Here is a 13606-nt window from a genome sequence, read left to right on the forward strand (position 1 = left end):
GCAAGACTCAAACTGATACCCAGCGCTCGTCCACACCCCTCTGACGGAGTCTGACACCTGCACAAGGCACGGCGCTTATTGGTACAGAGCAGGTGTCCCCATCCTTAGCAGACACACAGACAGACCGGAGGGAGGGACTGTGATAGGTAAATAGAGGGCAAGAGATAGATACAGGACAGAATAAGAGGGATGTAGGAGAGATAAATATATAGAGGATGTGAGAAATGGACATTCAGGGAGAAATAGATGATGGAGATAAATACAGGGAGAAAGAGACAGCCTTTGATAAATACAACATGGGAGACAAATAGAAAGAAAGAGAGGAAAGCTCGAGATAAATATAGCGAAAATGTGTTGCAGATGGAGAGAGAGAGAAAAAAATACAGGGAGAATTATAGAGAGATAAATACAGGGAAAGATGGAGAGAAATAAAGGGAGAGAGGCAGTGATAAATAGAGTGAAAGATAAATACAAGGAGAGATAGAGAATGAGATATATAAAAGGAGAAATAGTCAGAGATAAATACAGGGAGGGATAGAGTGAGAATTAAATACAGGGAGAGAGAGTTAGATAAATAGAAAAATAGATAGGTGAGGTAAATACAAGGAAAGGAAGATAAATAAAGCGAATCAGACAAAAAATACAGAAAGAGAGAGCTAAATACAGGCTAAATAGAGAAAGTGAGAGTTAAATATAGAAAGACTGATGAACAATGGCAGAGGAGGGAAATACAGGGAGAGTTGGACAAGGTGATAGATAATTGGAGAGTAACGAAGAAAGTGAGAAATGAACAGAGAGAGAAATACAAGGAGAAATGGTGAGAATGATAGAAATATATGGAGAGTTTGAGAACAGGAGTAGGCCATTCAGCCACTCGAGCCTGTCCGCCATTCAGTGAGATCATGGCACATCTGTATCCTAACTCCATTTACCCACCTTAGCTCCATATCCCTTAATACTCTTGGCTAGCAAAAACCTATCGATCTCAGATTTAAAATTAATTGAGCTAGCATCCATTGTTCTTTGTGGGAGAAAGTACCACACTTCTACCACCCTTTATATGAAGAAGTGTTTCCTAACTTCTCTCCTGAATGGCCTGGTTCTGGTTTTTAAGGTTATGTCCTTTTATATAGAGGGAATGTTAGATAAATACAAGGAGAAATAGAGCGAGATAAATACAGGGAGCGAGTGAGAGATCAGTACAAGAGAGCTGGAGTAAGAGATAAATAAAAGGAGAGATAGTGAGATAAAGACAAGGAGATAGGTGCAAGGAGATAGTGAACAATAAATAAAGGGAGAGATAGCAAAATATAAATACAGGGAGAAAAAAAGTGAGAGATAAATAAAGGGAGTGAAACACGTCCCTTTGACAATGCAGTACTCCCTCAGTACTGTACAGAAATGGAGAGTGAGTGGGATACCAGAAGAGAAAAAGTGTTACAAGGGGAGTGAGAAACAGAAAAGGATAGATAACCATGGAAAAATAAATACATGGAGAAAAAGGATACAGATATAGGCAGAGATAAATCTACAGAGTTGCACACAAGTGTAGTAGAAGGGAAGAGATAAGCAAATGCAAGGCTGGAAGGAAATAAAGGCAGATACAAATAGGAAAGGAAAGGACTTGCATCTATAGAGCACTTTTCGTGATCTCAGGATGTCCCAATGTGCTTTCCAGCCAAAGAAGTGCTTTTGAAGTATAGTCATTGTTGTAATGTAGAAAATGCGACTGCCAATTTGGGTACAGCAAAGACCCACAAACATCAATGAGATAATGACCAGATAATCTGTTTTAGTGATGTTGGTTAAAGAATAAATATTGGTCAGGACTCCCCTGCTCTGCTTTGAAAAGTGCCATGGCAACTTTTACATGTATACAAGAATAGGGGGAAATGGTAAAGACAATGAAGTATGTGCAAACTGAGAAATAGAGACACAGGCAAATACATATATATTGGAAGATGGGCACAACTGCATATATACTGAAGGAAAGCTTTGGAATGCATGTGTAGCGAGCATGGGTGAGATACAAACAAACAAACTCAGTTTTCTTCCTTTTTCTTCTCTCCTCAGCTAAAGGTACTTGATTCACACTGAGCTTCTTGTTCCTTTACGTGTCCATGTGTGAGCCTAGACAGTGAATGTTGGCAGATTATACAACTGTGAAGAGCGTCATATTCCTCACCTGATGACCACATTCCAATGGGATCACTGGACAGTGACCAGAAACAGGAATTCTGGCTGATTTTTCATCTCCCTAATTAAGGGATATGGTGGCCAACTGTGGCATCCAAACTGCTGCCCAGACTGAGATCACCTAACCCCACCCAGAGCAAGACAAGTAAACTTTACTATTATAGTCTCTGGAAACAGATAGGAGTTAATTACAAGTTGTAACTTTATCTAATTTGATGTTACTGTACAGCTTATTCATATGTTTGCAATTAGATATAGCAGAATGTTGGGATTTCACAGTTCATGACATTGTGACAATAACCTCAAGTTTGTGAATGGAAGAAATTCAGTAGAAATATCAGTTAAAGGAAAATTAAAGCTCCTAAAATATTACCAATGGGGAACAGAGTGACAGAGGATGTTCAATGGGAAACCAGGGTATTTAGTTTGGTTTTAATATTAAAATATTTGTCTTAAAAATAATTAAAATAAAAATGTTTTAAAAATTGTTGCTGTTTACAGATCAGTATTTTGAGGTTTTACAGGGACATTATGCCTTGGAGATAACTTCACTCCTGTGATTTGGGACACCTGATTAAGTGCAGCTGGACACACGATCAGCTGTAAATCAGCAATGAAGAATCATTACTATTCTGAATCATTGAAGGGAGGCAATGTGGTTTGATTTGCCCATTTTGAAGTAAGTTCAGACCTTTGAAGATCAATGGCAGGCTATAACAAAGATATGTGCAGATTTTTTGTTTCTACCATTCCTTCAAGGATCTTGAAGAAATCCATATTTCTGGTTGTCCAGGTTAGCCATTTTATCAGAGGACAGTGCACTTGTACTCTAGCAGAAAATACAACTATTCCTCAATTAGAAGGAAATTGAAGTAAACTCTGAGATGTCAAGTTGTTATCTTGGCCTCAGGTCTACTAATCATTCATGACCCAGTTCTGCAGTCGCAAGTGGCCAAATTACTGACCATTTCTACTTTTATGGCTGTAAGTACTGTCAACTGTGGTTGAGGTAGCCATCTTTGCACCCTTGACCATATGCCTTAATTCTTCCAGAAATCTTGATTGACATGGTACCAAAGGGGATGAATATGGACAGCGGTCTAACGATGCTGATAAGTTCATAACCTGTAAATTTCAGTGACATTTGGCTAAATCACTTGAGTGTTTCAGAGAGACCGATTAACTGAGCAAATTACCATGGATTGATACATTTACTGGGATAGGAAAAAATGACGGCAGAATCAATATTCTTTTCAAACACTTAGAATCCTGCACATTAAAAATAAATTGGACATTTTTTATCAGAAACTATTGGATCAGATTTTTGTCCAGGAAGTCAATCACTTTGAATTGTCTCCCTTAAACTTATTTTTTTTATCTCTCCATCATCTGCCTTTCTCCTATTCAATGTGTTAATCTAGGGTTTTACATTTTATTCTGGACATTTTTAAAATGTAAATTGAACACAAAATGTTTCATTTTTAAAATAAAACCCACTTCTGCCTCAGTATTAATTATTGACGTTAATAAGTTTTTGGGTGCACTTTCGCCATCAAGACAAACCTTAGAACTCAAACCACGATCCCGACCCAGTTTTGCACTCAGCAAAAGCTGCAATCGCTATTTCAACCTCTGCCGACCTTTCGCTCCACCCTCTCTCCCAATCCATCCGCTCCGTCGCCATGGCGACCAGTAACTGTAAGACGGCACCACGCGCTTACGACACTCCCGATTCGCGCCAATCATCATGGTCCGCGCTCCACGTCAGGCGCTCGCACCAATCCGCTAGCCGGTGGGCCGGCGCGCGGCTTCCCCGCTGTCCTATCGGAGGCGCGCGATCTGTTTTTGAGCGAAATTTGAAGGCGAGGAAAGGGAAGCGGCGAAGAATCCGTTAGGAACGGGCGGGAAGGGGAAGGGGAAGGGGGAGGGGGGGAACTGGGAGAGATCGGATCGGATCGGATCGGATCCATCGGAAATTGGGGTCGCTAGAACTGACATCTGGTCATTGGAAGGCTTGAGAGTGGAATCGTGACCCGAGACGGCACAGTCTGGGAATCATCAGGTAATCGGACTACCGACCGGGGCACTGCGCGGTGTGCGGAAGGCTACTAGTCGAGGCTGAAGAATGCAGCCCTGTAATACCCCATACCCGCAACCTGCCTCTATGACCTGGGGGATAGTACGGGCACAGGCAGAAGAAATATCCCGATATCACCGTTGGCGTTTTAACCCGCAGTTATTCATTTCCCTTATGGAGATTGACAGCAACATTCCAAATTGCTATGGAGATTATAAAGGGAGCCTGAAGAATCGCCTCCTGAAACATCTCTTTCGGATGTTGTCCGACCTGCTGTGCATGTTCTGCTTTTTGCTGTAAATTGTACATGGTTTAATGGGTGGAACAAATAGCTTTTTTTCTTCACTGAAGACATGTTCTGAGTGCTACTGTAATGAGGATATGTGTTTGTAACAGGGTACGGTAGTCTAGTGGTACTGGACTAGCAATCTACAGATTGTGATTCAAATCATGGTAAATTGTGTAGAGGTAGTCAATTCAGTAAATCTGAGCTAGCGCCAGAACAGAACCGTGAAAGCTGTTGGATTGTTGTGAAAACCCAACAGGCTCATTAATGTCCTTCAGGCTAGAGAACCTGCCACCCCTACCTAGGTATTAAGGGATATGGGCCAAAGGCAGGTATATGGAGTTAGATCACAGATCAGCCATGATCTTATCAAATGGCGGAGCAGGCACGAGGGGCTGAATGGCCTATTCCTGTTCCTAAGTACCTCTTGATGTCAACCGTGGCTCAGTGGTAACAATCTTGCATGTGAGTCAGAAGTGGTCCCACTCCAGAGGCTTGAGCACATAATCGGGCTGACACTTCATTGCAGCACTGAGGGAGTGCACTGTTGGAGGTGCTATCTTTTGGATGCAATGTTAATCAGCGATCCTGTCTGCCCTCAGGTGGATGTTCAAGATGCCATGACACTATTGAAAGTTTGTGAAAGGTGCTATATAAATGCAAGTTCTTTCTTTACCCTGTCTGGCCTACATCCCACAGTACATAGTTGAATTTTAATGTTCTCAGGGCATCTAGGGATGGCCTTGCCAGTGTTCCCCATATCCCAACAAGAAATATATAAAAAATATACATTGGCAGACGCATTGGGTTAGCATACTGTCCTTTTGTCTCAGGGACTTGGGTTTGAACCTAGACTGATGCGATGAAGGACTTGCCTCTGTCAGGTGTATGGTTCCTAAGTTTGTGGTGAGTTCAAGATAGTCGCAGTCCGGTTCTAAATAGATTCACGTTTCTCAGCATAACACTGCTCTTTAAATTTACACCCTTGCTCCGACGGCTGGTGTGAGAAACCAAAGAGATAGATGGATGGATGGGGGGGGCTTGCTTTTCTTAAGTGTATTGAAGGGGCAGAGTAAAGGGATCTTAAATCTGTATTCAGCCCATAATATACCTGTTCTGGGAGTTCTTAGTGGGGCATGGTGGAGGAAGTTTTACTCAGTCTTTAACCCTTGGTATCTGACCTGGAAGTGCTTGATTTTGACATTATCAAGTGGAAAAATGTTCCATTCCTCAAGAAGCACAGAAAAGCAATATTTGTAACTGCCATTTTAGTTTTTGAAAATAATCTTTTCCATTTTCTTTAGCGAAACCTAAAGCGATGTTGAAGTTTAAATATGGTGGCCGTGCCCTTGTGGACATTGGAGCAGGCGAACCGATCGCCAATCGTTGTTCTAGACTGAACCTATTTTTCCAGGTTAGTGAGTCAGAGGTTTGATGCTTGAGAGGCAGAGCTGGCAAAACAGATTGACCTAAGTAAAGGCGTTAGAACCAGATGTAAGAGACAGGGAGATTGGTGTAAAAGTATTAGCACTTGTGGGAAAGAGGTTGGCATTGGTAAGAGCACTGACCTGGTTGGATGTTGCCATAAGTAAGGTAATTCAGCTTCCAGTGGTCATGGTAACTGTATCCTCTCAGGCACAAAGTGAGCATTTCTTGAATAAGTACTAATAGCCCCAGATGCACCACTCTGAATTTATGGATGACCTGCGAGAATTTTCTTTACACAAGTTGAGGCTGTCAGAAGTTTTGCATGAGCTGGGGCTTCAGGTCAAAAGACTACTGGGAGTTGGGGTTGCCAGAATTGATTAAACTCCCTTCAATGTTAGGCAGAACACTGGCATTTTAAAACGTACATGAAAATTAAAGTGTCAGTGGGGAGAAAATGACTGGGTAAATTGTGATAGCAGGTAAAAGTTCTGAGTTACTGAACACTTGCTAGGGCATAAGTTCCCAGCGACCCAGCACTGAGACTACTAGGTGACTTAGGAAAGATGCAGGCATTTTCTAAAGGTGATGTAAGATTTGTTATCAGTCTGATCTGCAGGAGCAGTGGTCAGATATTGGGGAGACCCTTTCTCTTTCTTCCCCCCCCAAAACTAATTGACACTCACCTACGGTATAACAAGTTTGGGGGAGGTAATTTGAGTTTCTTAATAAAACATGGGACACCTTGTTTTTACTGAAGACTAAAATGCCTGTAAGGATTACTAAAATATTGTGGCTTGGTTTTGTGTGACACTTGCATCTGTTGCTGATGGTTCTTGGTGCAATGCACATTCTCTTAATGATATCTCGTTGTGAGCCAGCGCTACAGTTTACTCCTGCATATTTAAAGTTTGGATTCCATGTACAATGGATTGCTCTGTGTAATGAACTCTTTGTATTTTTTCCTATTTTATTTGAAGTTGAAATGTTTTTATTGGCAATGGAACACTTTCCATTTTTGTCACCTAGTGTCAATATTGAGCACCAATGTCGAGCATAGCAAGGCTACAGAAAGGACAAAGCTGCCTCTATGCTGCCACATTGAACATCCTAGGTCATGGGACCTACATGCCACGTGGCTTAAGCGAAGGATAAGCCCCTGTCCGATCTATTGAACCCCAATGTTAGAAGAGTGCCCCTACTGCAGCAGTGTGATATTTCTAGCAGCATAATGTATAATGTTTGTCTACTGATACAGCTGGAAATACCTAATTGATTTTATACAGTGTATAAAATGGGAATCACTTTCTTGCCCTTGTACTGCTTGTGGCGGGGGGGGGGGGGTTACTTAATGGGAATTATTTCCTTGGCTTGGCTTTGGCAGGATGCTGTTGGAATGTGTTGGGCAACTTTACCATGTATTTTGGGATTACACATGCTGGAGAAGTTTTGGAGAGAAGTCCCCAATTGCCACCAGGTTTCCTTTAAAGATTACTTTCTCACAACTCTTATAGTTCATTGAGAATCTGGGCATGTTTGGCTGAGCCAGACCATGGATCCAGATTGGAGCTCCTGAGGCTCTTGGCAGCCAGGGCACACTTGCTGTGTATCTGGAATGATGTGGTTAGTACTTTGTTGTGTTTATGGGTGAAATAGTAATAGATTATCATTTATCAATTGAGATGAGTCAGAAATTGAGTCAGCTGAGCTCACCTAAAGTAAAGGGGTTTTAATAAAACATCTCAGGTCAAAGGGAAGATAGATTATGAAAATAAATTAGCAAAAAATATAAAAACAGATAGCAAGAGTTTCTATAGTTATATAAAAAGAAAAAGGGTGGGTAAGGCAAACGTAGGTCCCTTAGAGGATGAGACCGGGAAATTAATGGTGGGAAACATGGAGATGGCAAAAATGCTGAACAAATATTTTGTTTCAGTCTTTACGGTAGAGGACACTCAGAATATCCCAACACTGGACAAACAGGGGGCTCTAGGTGGGGAGGAGCTAAATACGATTAAAATCACTAAGGAATTGGTACTCAGTAAAATAATGGGACTCAAGGCGGATAAATCCCCTGGACCTGATGGCTTACATCCTAGGTTCTTGAGGGAAGTGGCAGTAGGGATTGTGGATGCTTTGGTAATAATTTTCCAAACTTCTCTGGACTCGGCAAAGGTCCCGGCAGATTGGAAAACTGCTAATGTAACACCCTTATTTAAAAAGGGTAGTAGGCAGGAGGCTGGAAATTATAGACCAGTTAGCCTAACATCTGTGGTGGGTAAAATTTGGGAGTCTATTATTAAGGACACAGTAGCAGAACATTTGGATAAACATAATTTAATAGGACAAAGTCAGCATGGCTTTATGAAGGGGAAGTCATGTCTGACAAATTTGCTTGAGTTCTTTGAGGACATAACGTACAGGGTGGATAAAGGGGAACCAGTGGACGTAGTGTATTTAGACTTCCAGAAGGCATTCGACAAGGTGCCACATAAAAGATTATTGCTCAAGATAAAGAATCACTGGATTGGGGGTAATATTCTGGCATGGGTGGAGGATTGGTTATCTAACAGGAAGCAGAGAGTTGGGATAAATGGTTTATTCTCGGACTGGCAACCAGTGGCCAGTGGTGTTCCGCAGGGGTCGGTGCTGGGTCCCCAACTCTTTACAATCGATATTAACGATTTGGAGGAGGGGACCGAGTGTAACATATCAAAGTTTGCAGATGATACAAAGATGGGAGGGAAAGTGGAGAGTGAGGAGGACATAAAAAACCTACAGGGGGATATAGACAGGCTGGATGAGTGGGCGGAGATTTGGCAGATGCAATACAATATTGGAAAATGTGAGGTTATGCACTTTGGCAGGAAAAATCAGAGAGCAAGTTATTATCTTAATGGCAAGAAACTGGAAAGTACTGCAGTACAAAGGGATCTGGGGGTCCTTGTACAAGAAAATCAAAAAGTTAGTATGCAGGTGCAGCAGGTGATCAAGAAGGCCAACGGAATGTTGGCTTTTATTGCTAGGGTGATAGAATATAAAAACAGGGAGGTATTGCTGCAGTTATATAAAGTATTGGTGAGACCGCACCTGGAATACTGCATACAGTTTTGGTCTCCATACTTAAGAAAAGATGTACTTGCTCTCGAGGCAGTATAAAGAAGGTTCACTCGGTTAATCCTGGGGATGAGGGGGCGGACATATGAGGAGAGGTTGAGTAGATTGGGACTCTACTTATTGGAGTTCAGAAGAATGAGAGGCGACCTTATTGAAACATATAAGATTGTGAAGGGGCTTGATCGGGTGGATGCGGTAAGGATGTTCCCAAGGATGGGTGAAACTAGAACTAGGGGGCATAATCTTAGAATAAGGGGCTGCTCTTTCAAAACTGAGATGAGGAGAAACTTCTTCACTCAGAGGGTAGTAGGTCTGTGGAATTTGCTGCCCCAGGAAGCTGTGGAAGCTACATCATTAAATAAATTTAAAACAGAAATAGACAGTTTCCTAGAAGTAAAGGGAATTAGGGGTTACGGGGAGCGGGCAGGAAATTGGACATGAATTTAGATTTGAGGTTAGGATCAGATCAGCCATGATCTTATTGAATGGCGGAGCAGGCTCGAGGGGCCGATTGGCCTACTGCTGCTCCTATTTCTTATGTTCTTATGTTCAATAGGAATACACGATTGCATCACCATGGTGTTTTTTTCTATGTAATGAACAAGGTGTAGGTTGGCTTAGCTTTTTAATATCCTTCTAATTTAACCAAAATTATTTTTTGGAGACTACACATAAGCCTAATAATCTTGATATTACCTAATAAATTACAAAAAAATTAATTTGTGCCAAGAAAATTATTGATGTGAAAGCGATTTGGATAACCACCTGTTGACGGATTAGAGGAATACATTTTTTGGGGTGAGGCATATCTCTGGCTTCAAGAAAGTCCAGCATAGGATTAGTCAGAGGATGCATGGGGTATTCACTTTGGGTTGTGAAAGAATGGTTGACTGGTTCATTACTTCTTAGAGATGTTTCTGACATTGTAGCTTTTACAGATCTGCCAGAAACAGACCTGAGGGAACCTCCTTGCAGGCAATGTGAGATAGTAATGATGTGGTATGGCAATAACCTAAAGCACAGCAGATTTATTGTGCCCCCTTCCTTTTATTTTATAATCCATGTGCCTTTTGATAAACTGGGCAATCCATTGGGGACTTACCTGATTTTCATTGAACTCTGTCAACAGGGAAAGACTCCATTTCTGGGTCGAACACAGCAGCAGTCTTCCTGTCTATTAACCAGAGAGGGACTCATTGATGCAATTTTTGTCCTCTTTGATGAATGTAGTAGCCCTGAGCTGATGAAGATTAAACATGTGGCCAACTTTGTGAAGAAGCGTGAGTACTACACCAGAAGGTTGTCATTGGCCTAATAAGATTCTTGTTTCCTTTTTGTACGGTGGATCAGGGTTAAAGCTTGAACTTCTGAATGTAGTTATTGGTGTATTTGTGCACTGCTCTCTCTCAAACTGTTCCCTCCATTTGCCTGGAATACTGATGTCTTGTAATGTAAGCTAAGCTTGTTTCCTAGTGTTGCTTGGCTGAGTACTACAAACAGGAAGTGAGTTACAATGACTTAACATAGAGTGAAAACAGGCATTGTAATGTTAAAGACAAAGTGTATTCTTAATTACCCTATAATTTAGTTGCTTTTCAGGGAGAGACATCTACATTCCTGGGCCTGCTGTACCTGCCCTAGTTAGGGTGCATCCATGTGTTAGGCTAATGCTGATCAGCGGTAACTCAGTTCACATACTGTATATGACTTCTGATGTGAGATATGGAGTACTGTACACCATCCTACTATCTCCAATCATGATATCATATGGGGGAAGGGTATCTACACAATGTTTGCTTTCCCCCAACTTCAATTTTGCCCTAACTTCTGTCTGTTTATTGCATCGTATTCTACATAGAATTACAATAAGTCTACAGCACAGAAACAGGTCATTCGGCGTAACTGGACAACTGGTCTTGTCCATACAAGCCTCCTCCAACTCCTCCTCTTCTTCTAACTGTATCAGCATATCCTTCTATTCCTTTCTCCCTCATGTGCTTATTTAGCTTCCCCTTAAATGCATCTATTCTATTCACCTCAACTACTCCTTATGGTAGCGCGTTCCACATTCTTACCATTCTTTGGGTAAAGATGTTTCTCTTGAATTCCCTGTTGGATTTATTAGTGACTCTCTTGTGTTTATGACCCCTAGTTTAGGGCTCCCCCACAAGTTGAAACATTTTCTCTCTCTACCCTACCAAACCCATTCATAATCTTAAAGACTCCTATCAGGTCACCCCTCAGCATACTGTTTTCTAGAGAAAAGAGCCTCACTCTGTTCAGCCTTTCCCGATAAGTATATCCTCTCAGTTCTAGTGTTCTGTTCCCATCCCTCTTGCACGGGGATTCCTTTGGGATAAGATGTGCTGATAAGAAAGATAGTAAATGAGCACAAATTAACAGTATATGAAAACAATGTAAAGGTTACTTGTGTTGGAGCAGAAAGCCAGTGGATAGTCTGCTAATATGTAGGCAAGAGAACAGGACACAATGGAACCAATGAGAGATCAAATAGAATGTGCTGGAACCTAACTGAGTGGGTGTTCTCTCTCTCACTCACCCACGCAGACAAGTGATCCAACAGCAAGAGTCTGTGTGTGTGTATATGTTAGAGAGAGAGAGAGAGAGAGAGAGATCTTCCTCTTTCACATCCCCTGAATTTGAGGGGGACAATTTCAACCAGTACTAAAATCCTGGGTCCTTGTTCACCCCACATGGAGTGCTGCAGTTCAGTGAGTCATGCCGACAGTATAATAACGACAGATTTTGTGATGCTCAGCCCAGGTAACGTTTTACATACCTGTGTTGTGTTAGATTGGATGTGAGTGTTTTTTTTTTCAGTAGATTCAAACTGTCTTTTCTGCCTGCAGACAAAGATACCCTGACTGAGATGCGGGAGTTGCAACCCTGCGCTGCTGACTTTGAGGTGAAAAACGTGATTGGTCGCGGTGTTTTTGCGGAAGTGCAGGTCGTACGAGAGAAAGCCACCAACGATGTTTATGCAATGAAAGTGATGAATAAGCAAGCGCTGATCGGACAGGATAATGTAAGACAACGTCTAATATGTAGATCTGCTGGGATTTAAGTATCCATTTTGTCAGGAAGAGCTGTTTCTGTGGGATCCACAGGATGGCTGAGCTGTTAGTGATCTGGTTGTAGCTGTGCATGACTGATTGATTGTTGGAAAAGTCAACAATAATTTCAAGTTTGAAGTTATACAAGTTTTAAAGTAATGCTACTGTAAGGCTGCTCAATCAATGCATATGATCCCACTCTCCTATAGAGGGAGTTGGCTAGTTCATGTCCTGGGCCTATAGTTGCACAGATTGATTATCAAAGCTCACTTTGTTGCTGCCACTGCTTGAGAAATTCTGTTTTTTATGCTTAGCTGGGTGAGATTTGTTTGCTGGGGAATGGAATGTTTTCTAGCTTAGGCACCTGCTGTCGGTGTCAGATGCACCACAGGTCAGATGCAGGGTAAAGTACCCATTACTCTGCCTTAACCATGGCCTCAGAATTGCTCCTACTTTCTCCATCCCACCCCAGCTGCTCCTGTGTGACATTTCCTTTACTAGTGTCAAACTTAATTTATGTACGACCCTTGCAGTCGGCAGAAGGAAGGGGCTTTAATTACAAGTTTAGGCTGTTTTAAAACTGTTTCAAGGACAAAATGGCAGCGTGCTCCAGTCTCCTGCTCTGACTCCCAAACACACATGGCTTTGAACGTTTAGTTCTTTGCAGATATGTTGTCTGAACTGATCATAAGTTCATATAATTGCAAAGGAGCTGAGACACTCAATAATGTAGTAGAGGTACCTGAGGGGAGTTAGCCTGGAAATGCACTTCTATCAGTATTTTTGAAGGGGTGAGAGGAAGGCTTGTCTCTCTCAATGTATGAGATGCTTGTTGTAATTGTTAAAGAAAATCATCTGATGGTTGCAGTGGGCAAATAGTAGTCACATGATGGTGTCACTATGGATGCAAAGACTTTGAGGGGTGTATGTACACTCGAGGGTTGACCATACTTGGAGCGACTGCCCTGCTATGCCCTTGCAGTTCATTATTGTTACATTATAAAAACAGTAGGTCACTGGTCTACGTTTCAAGATTGTTCTTCCTGGTCAGCTTTGGGTTTTGCCTGCTAACCTTTTCCATAGTTTTCATCTTGGTCAGAGGTGAGTAGGAAAGTGTTCCTCCCCTCCTCTCTCCCACTGCATAGGAAGAAGATAACTAATGCCTTTTGATCAGAGTTATGGGGGTCATTGAAAGAGAAGAAATCTCATTGATGGTGGCATTAACAAATTGCTGGGAAGACTTGATTGTTCATTGGCCGAGCAGACTGGGAAACCTTGTCTGAGCTTCACAAGGTCTTGCTTAGACTATAATTTATCCTCATGCGCCCATGTTACCATGACAGAATTGTTCATCCAGTGAGCCCCTCCCCCACCCAGAATTAATATTAATGTGTTCAATCCAGTTCTTAATTGACTGGGAGCAGTTTTTTT

General features: G+C 41.8%; 1 protein-coding gene across 2 annotated transcripts in view; it reads left to right on the forward strand.

Annotated features, from left to right (window-relative positions):
- The first annotated feature begins 4148 nt into the window (after positions 1-4148).
- The window catches only part of cita (citron rho-interacting serine/threonine kinase a), a 204162-nt gene continuing 194704 nt past the window's right edge, over positions 4149-13606 (forward strand). For both annotated transcript variants that reach the window (XM_068005625.1, XM_068005626.1), the window contains exons 1-4: positions 4149-4258; positions 5864-5973; positions 10231-10381; positions 11972-12147. In XM_068005625.1, the coding sequence (XP_067861726.1) occupies positions 5878-5973; positions 10231-10381; positions 11972-12147 (423 nt within the window). In that variant the 5' untranslated portion in view covers positions 4149-4258; positions 5864-5877. The remainder of the gene's footprint in view (positions 4259-5863; positions 5974-10230; positions 10382-11971; positions 12148-13606) is intronic.

The sequence above is a fragment of the Heptranchias perlo genome, chromosome 25, assembly GCF_035084215.1.
Source record: "Heptranchias perlo isolate sHepPer1 chromosome 25, sHepPer1.hap1, whole genome shotgun sequence".
NCBI classification, from domain to species: domain Eukaryota; kingdom Metazoa; phylum Chordata; class Chondrichthyes; order Hexanchiformes; family Hexanchidae; genus Heptranchias; species Heptranchias perlo.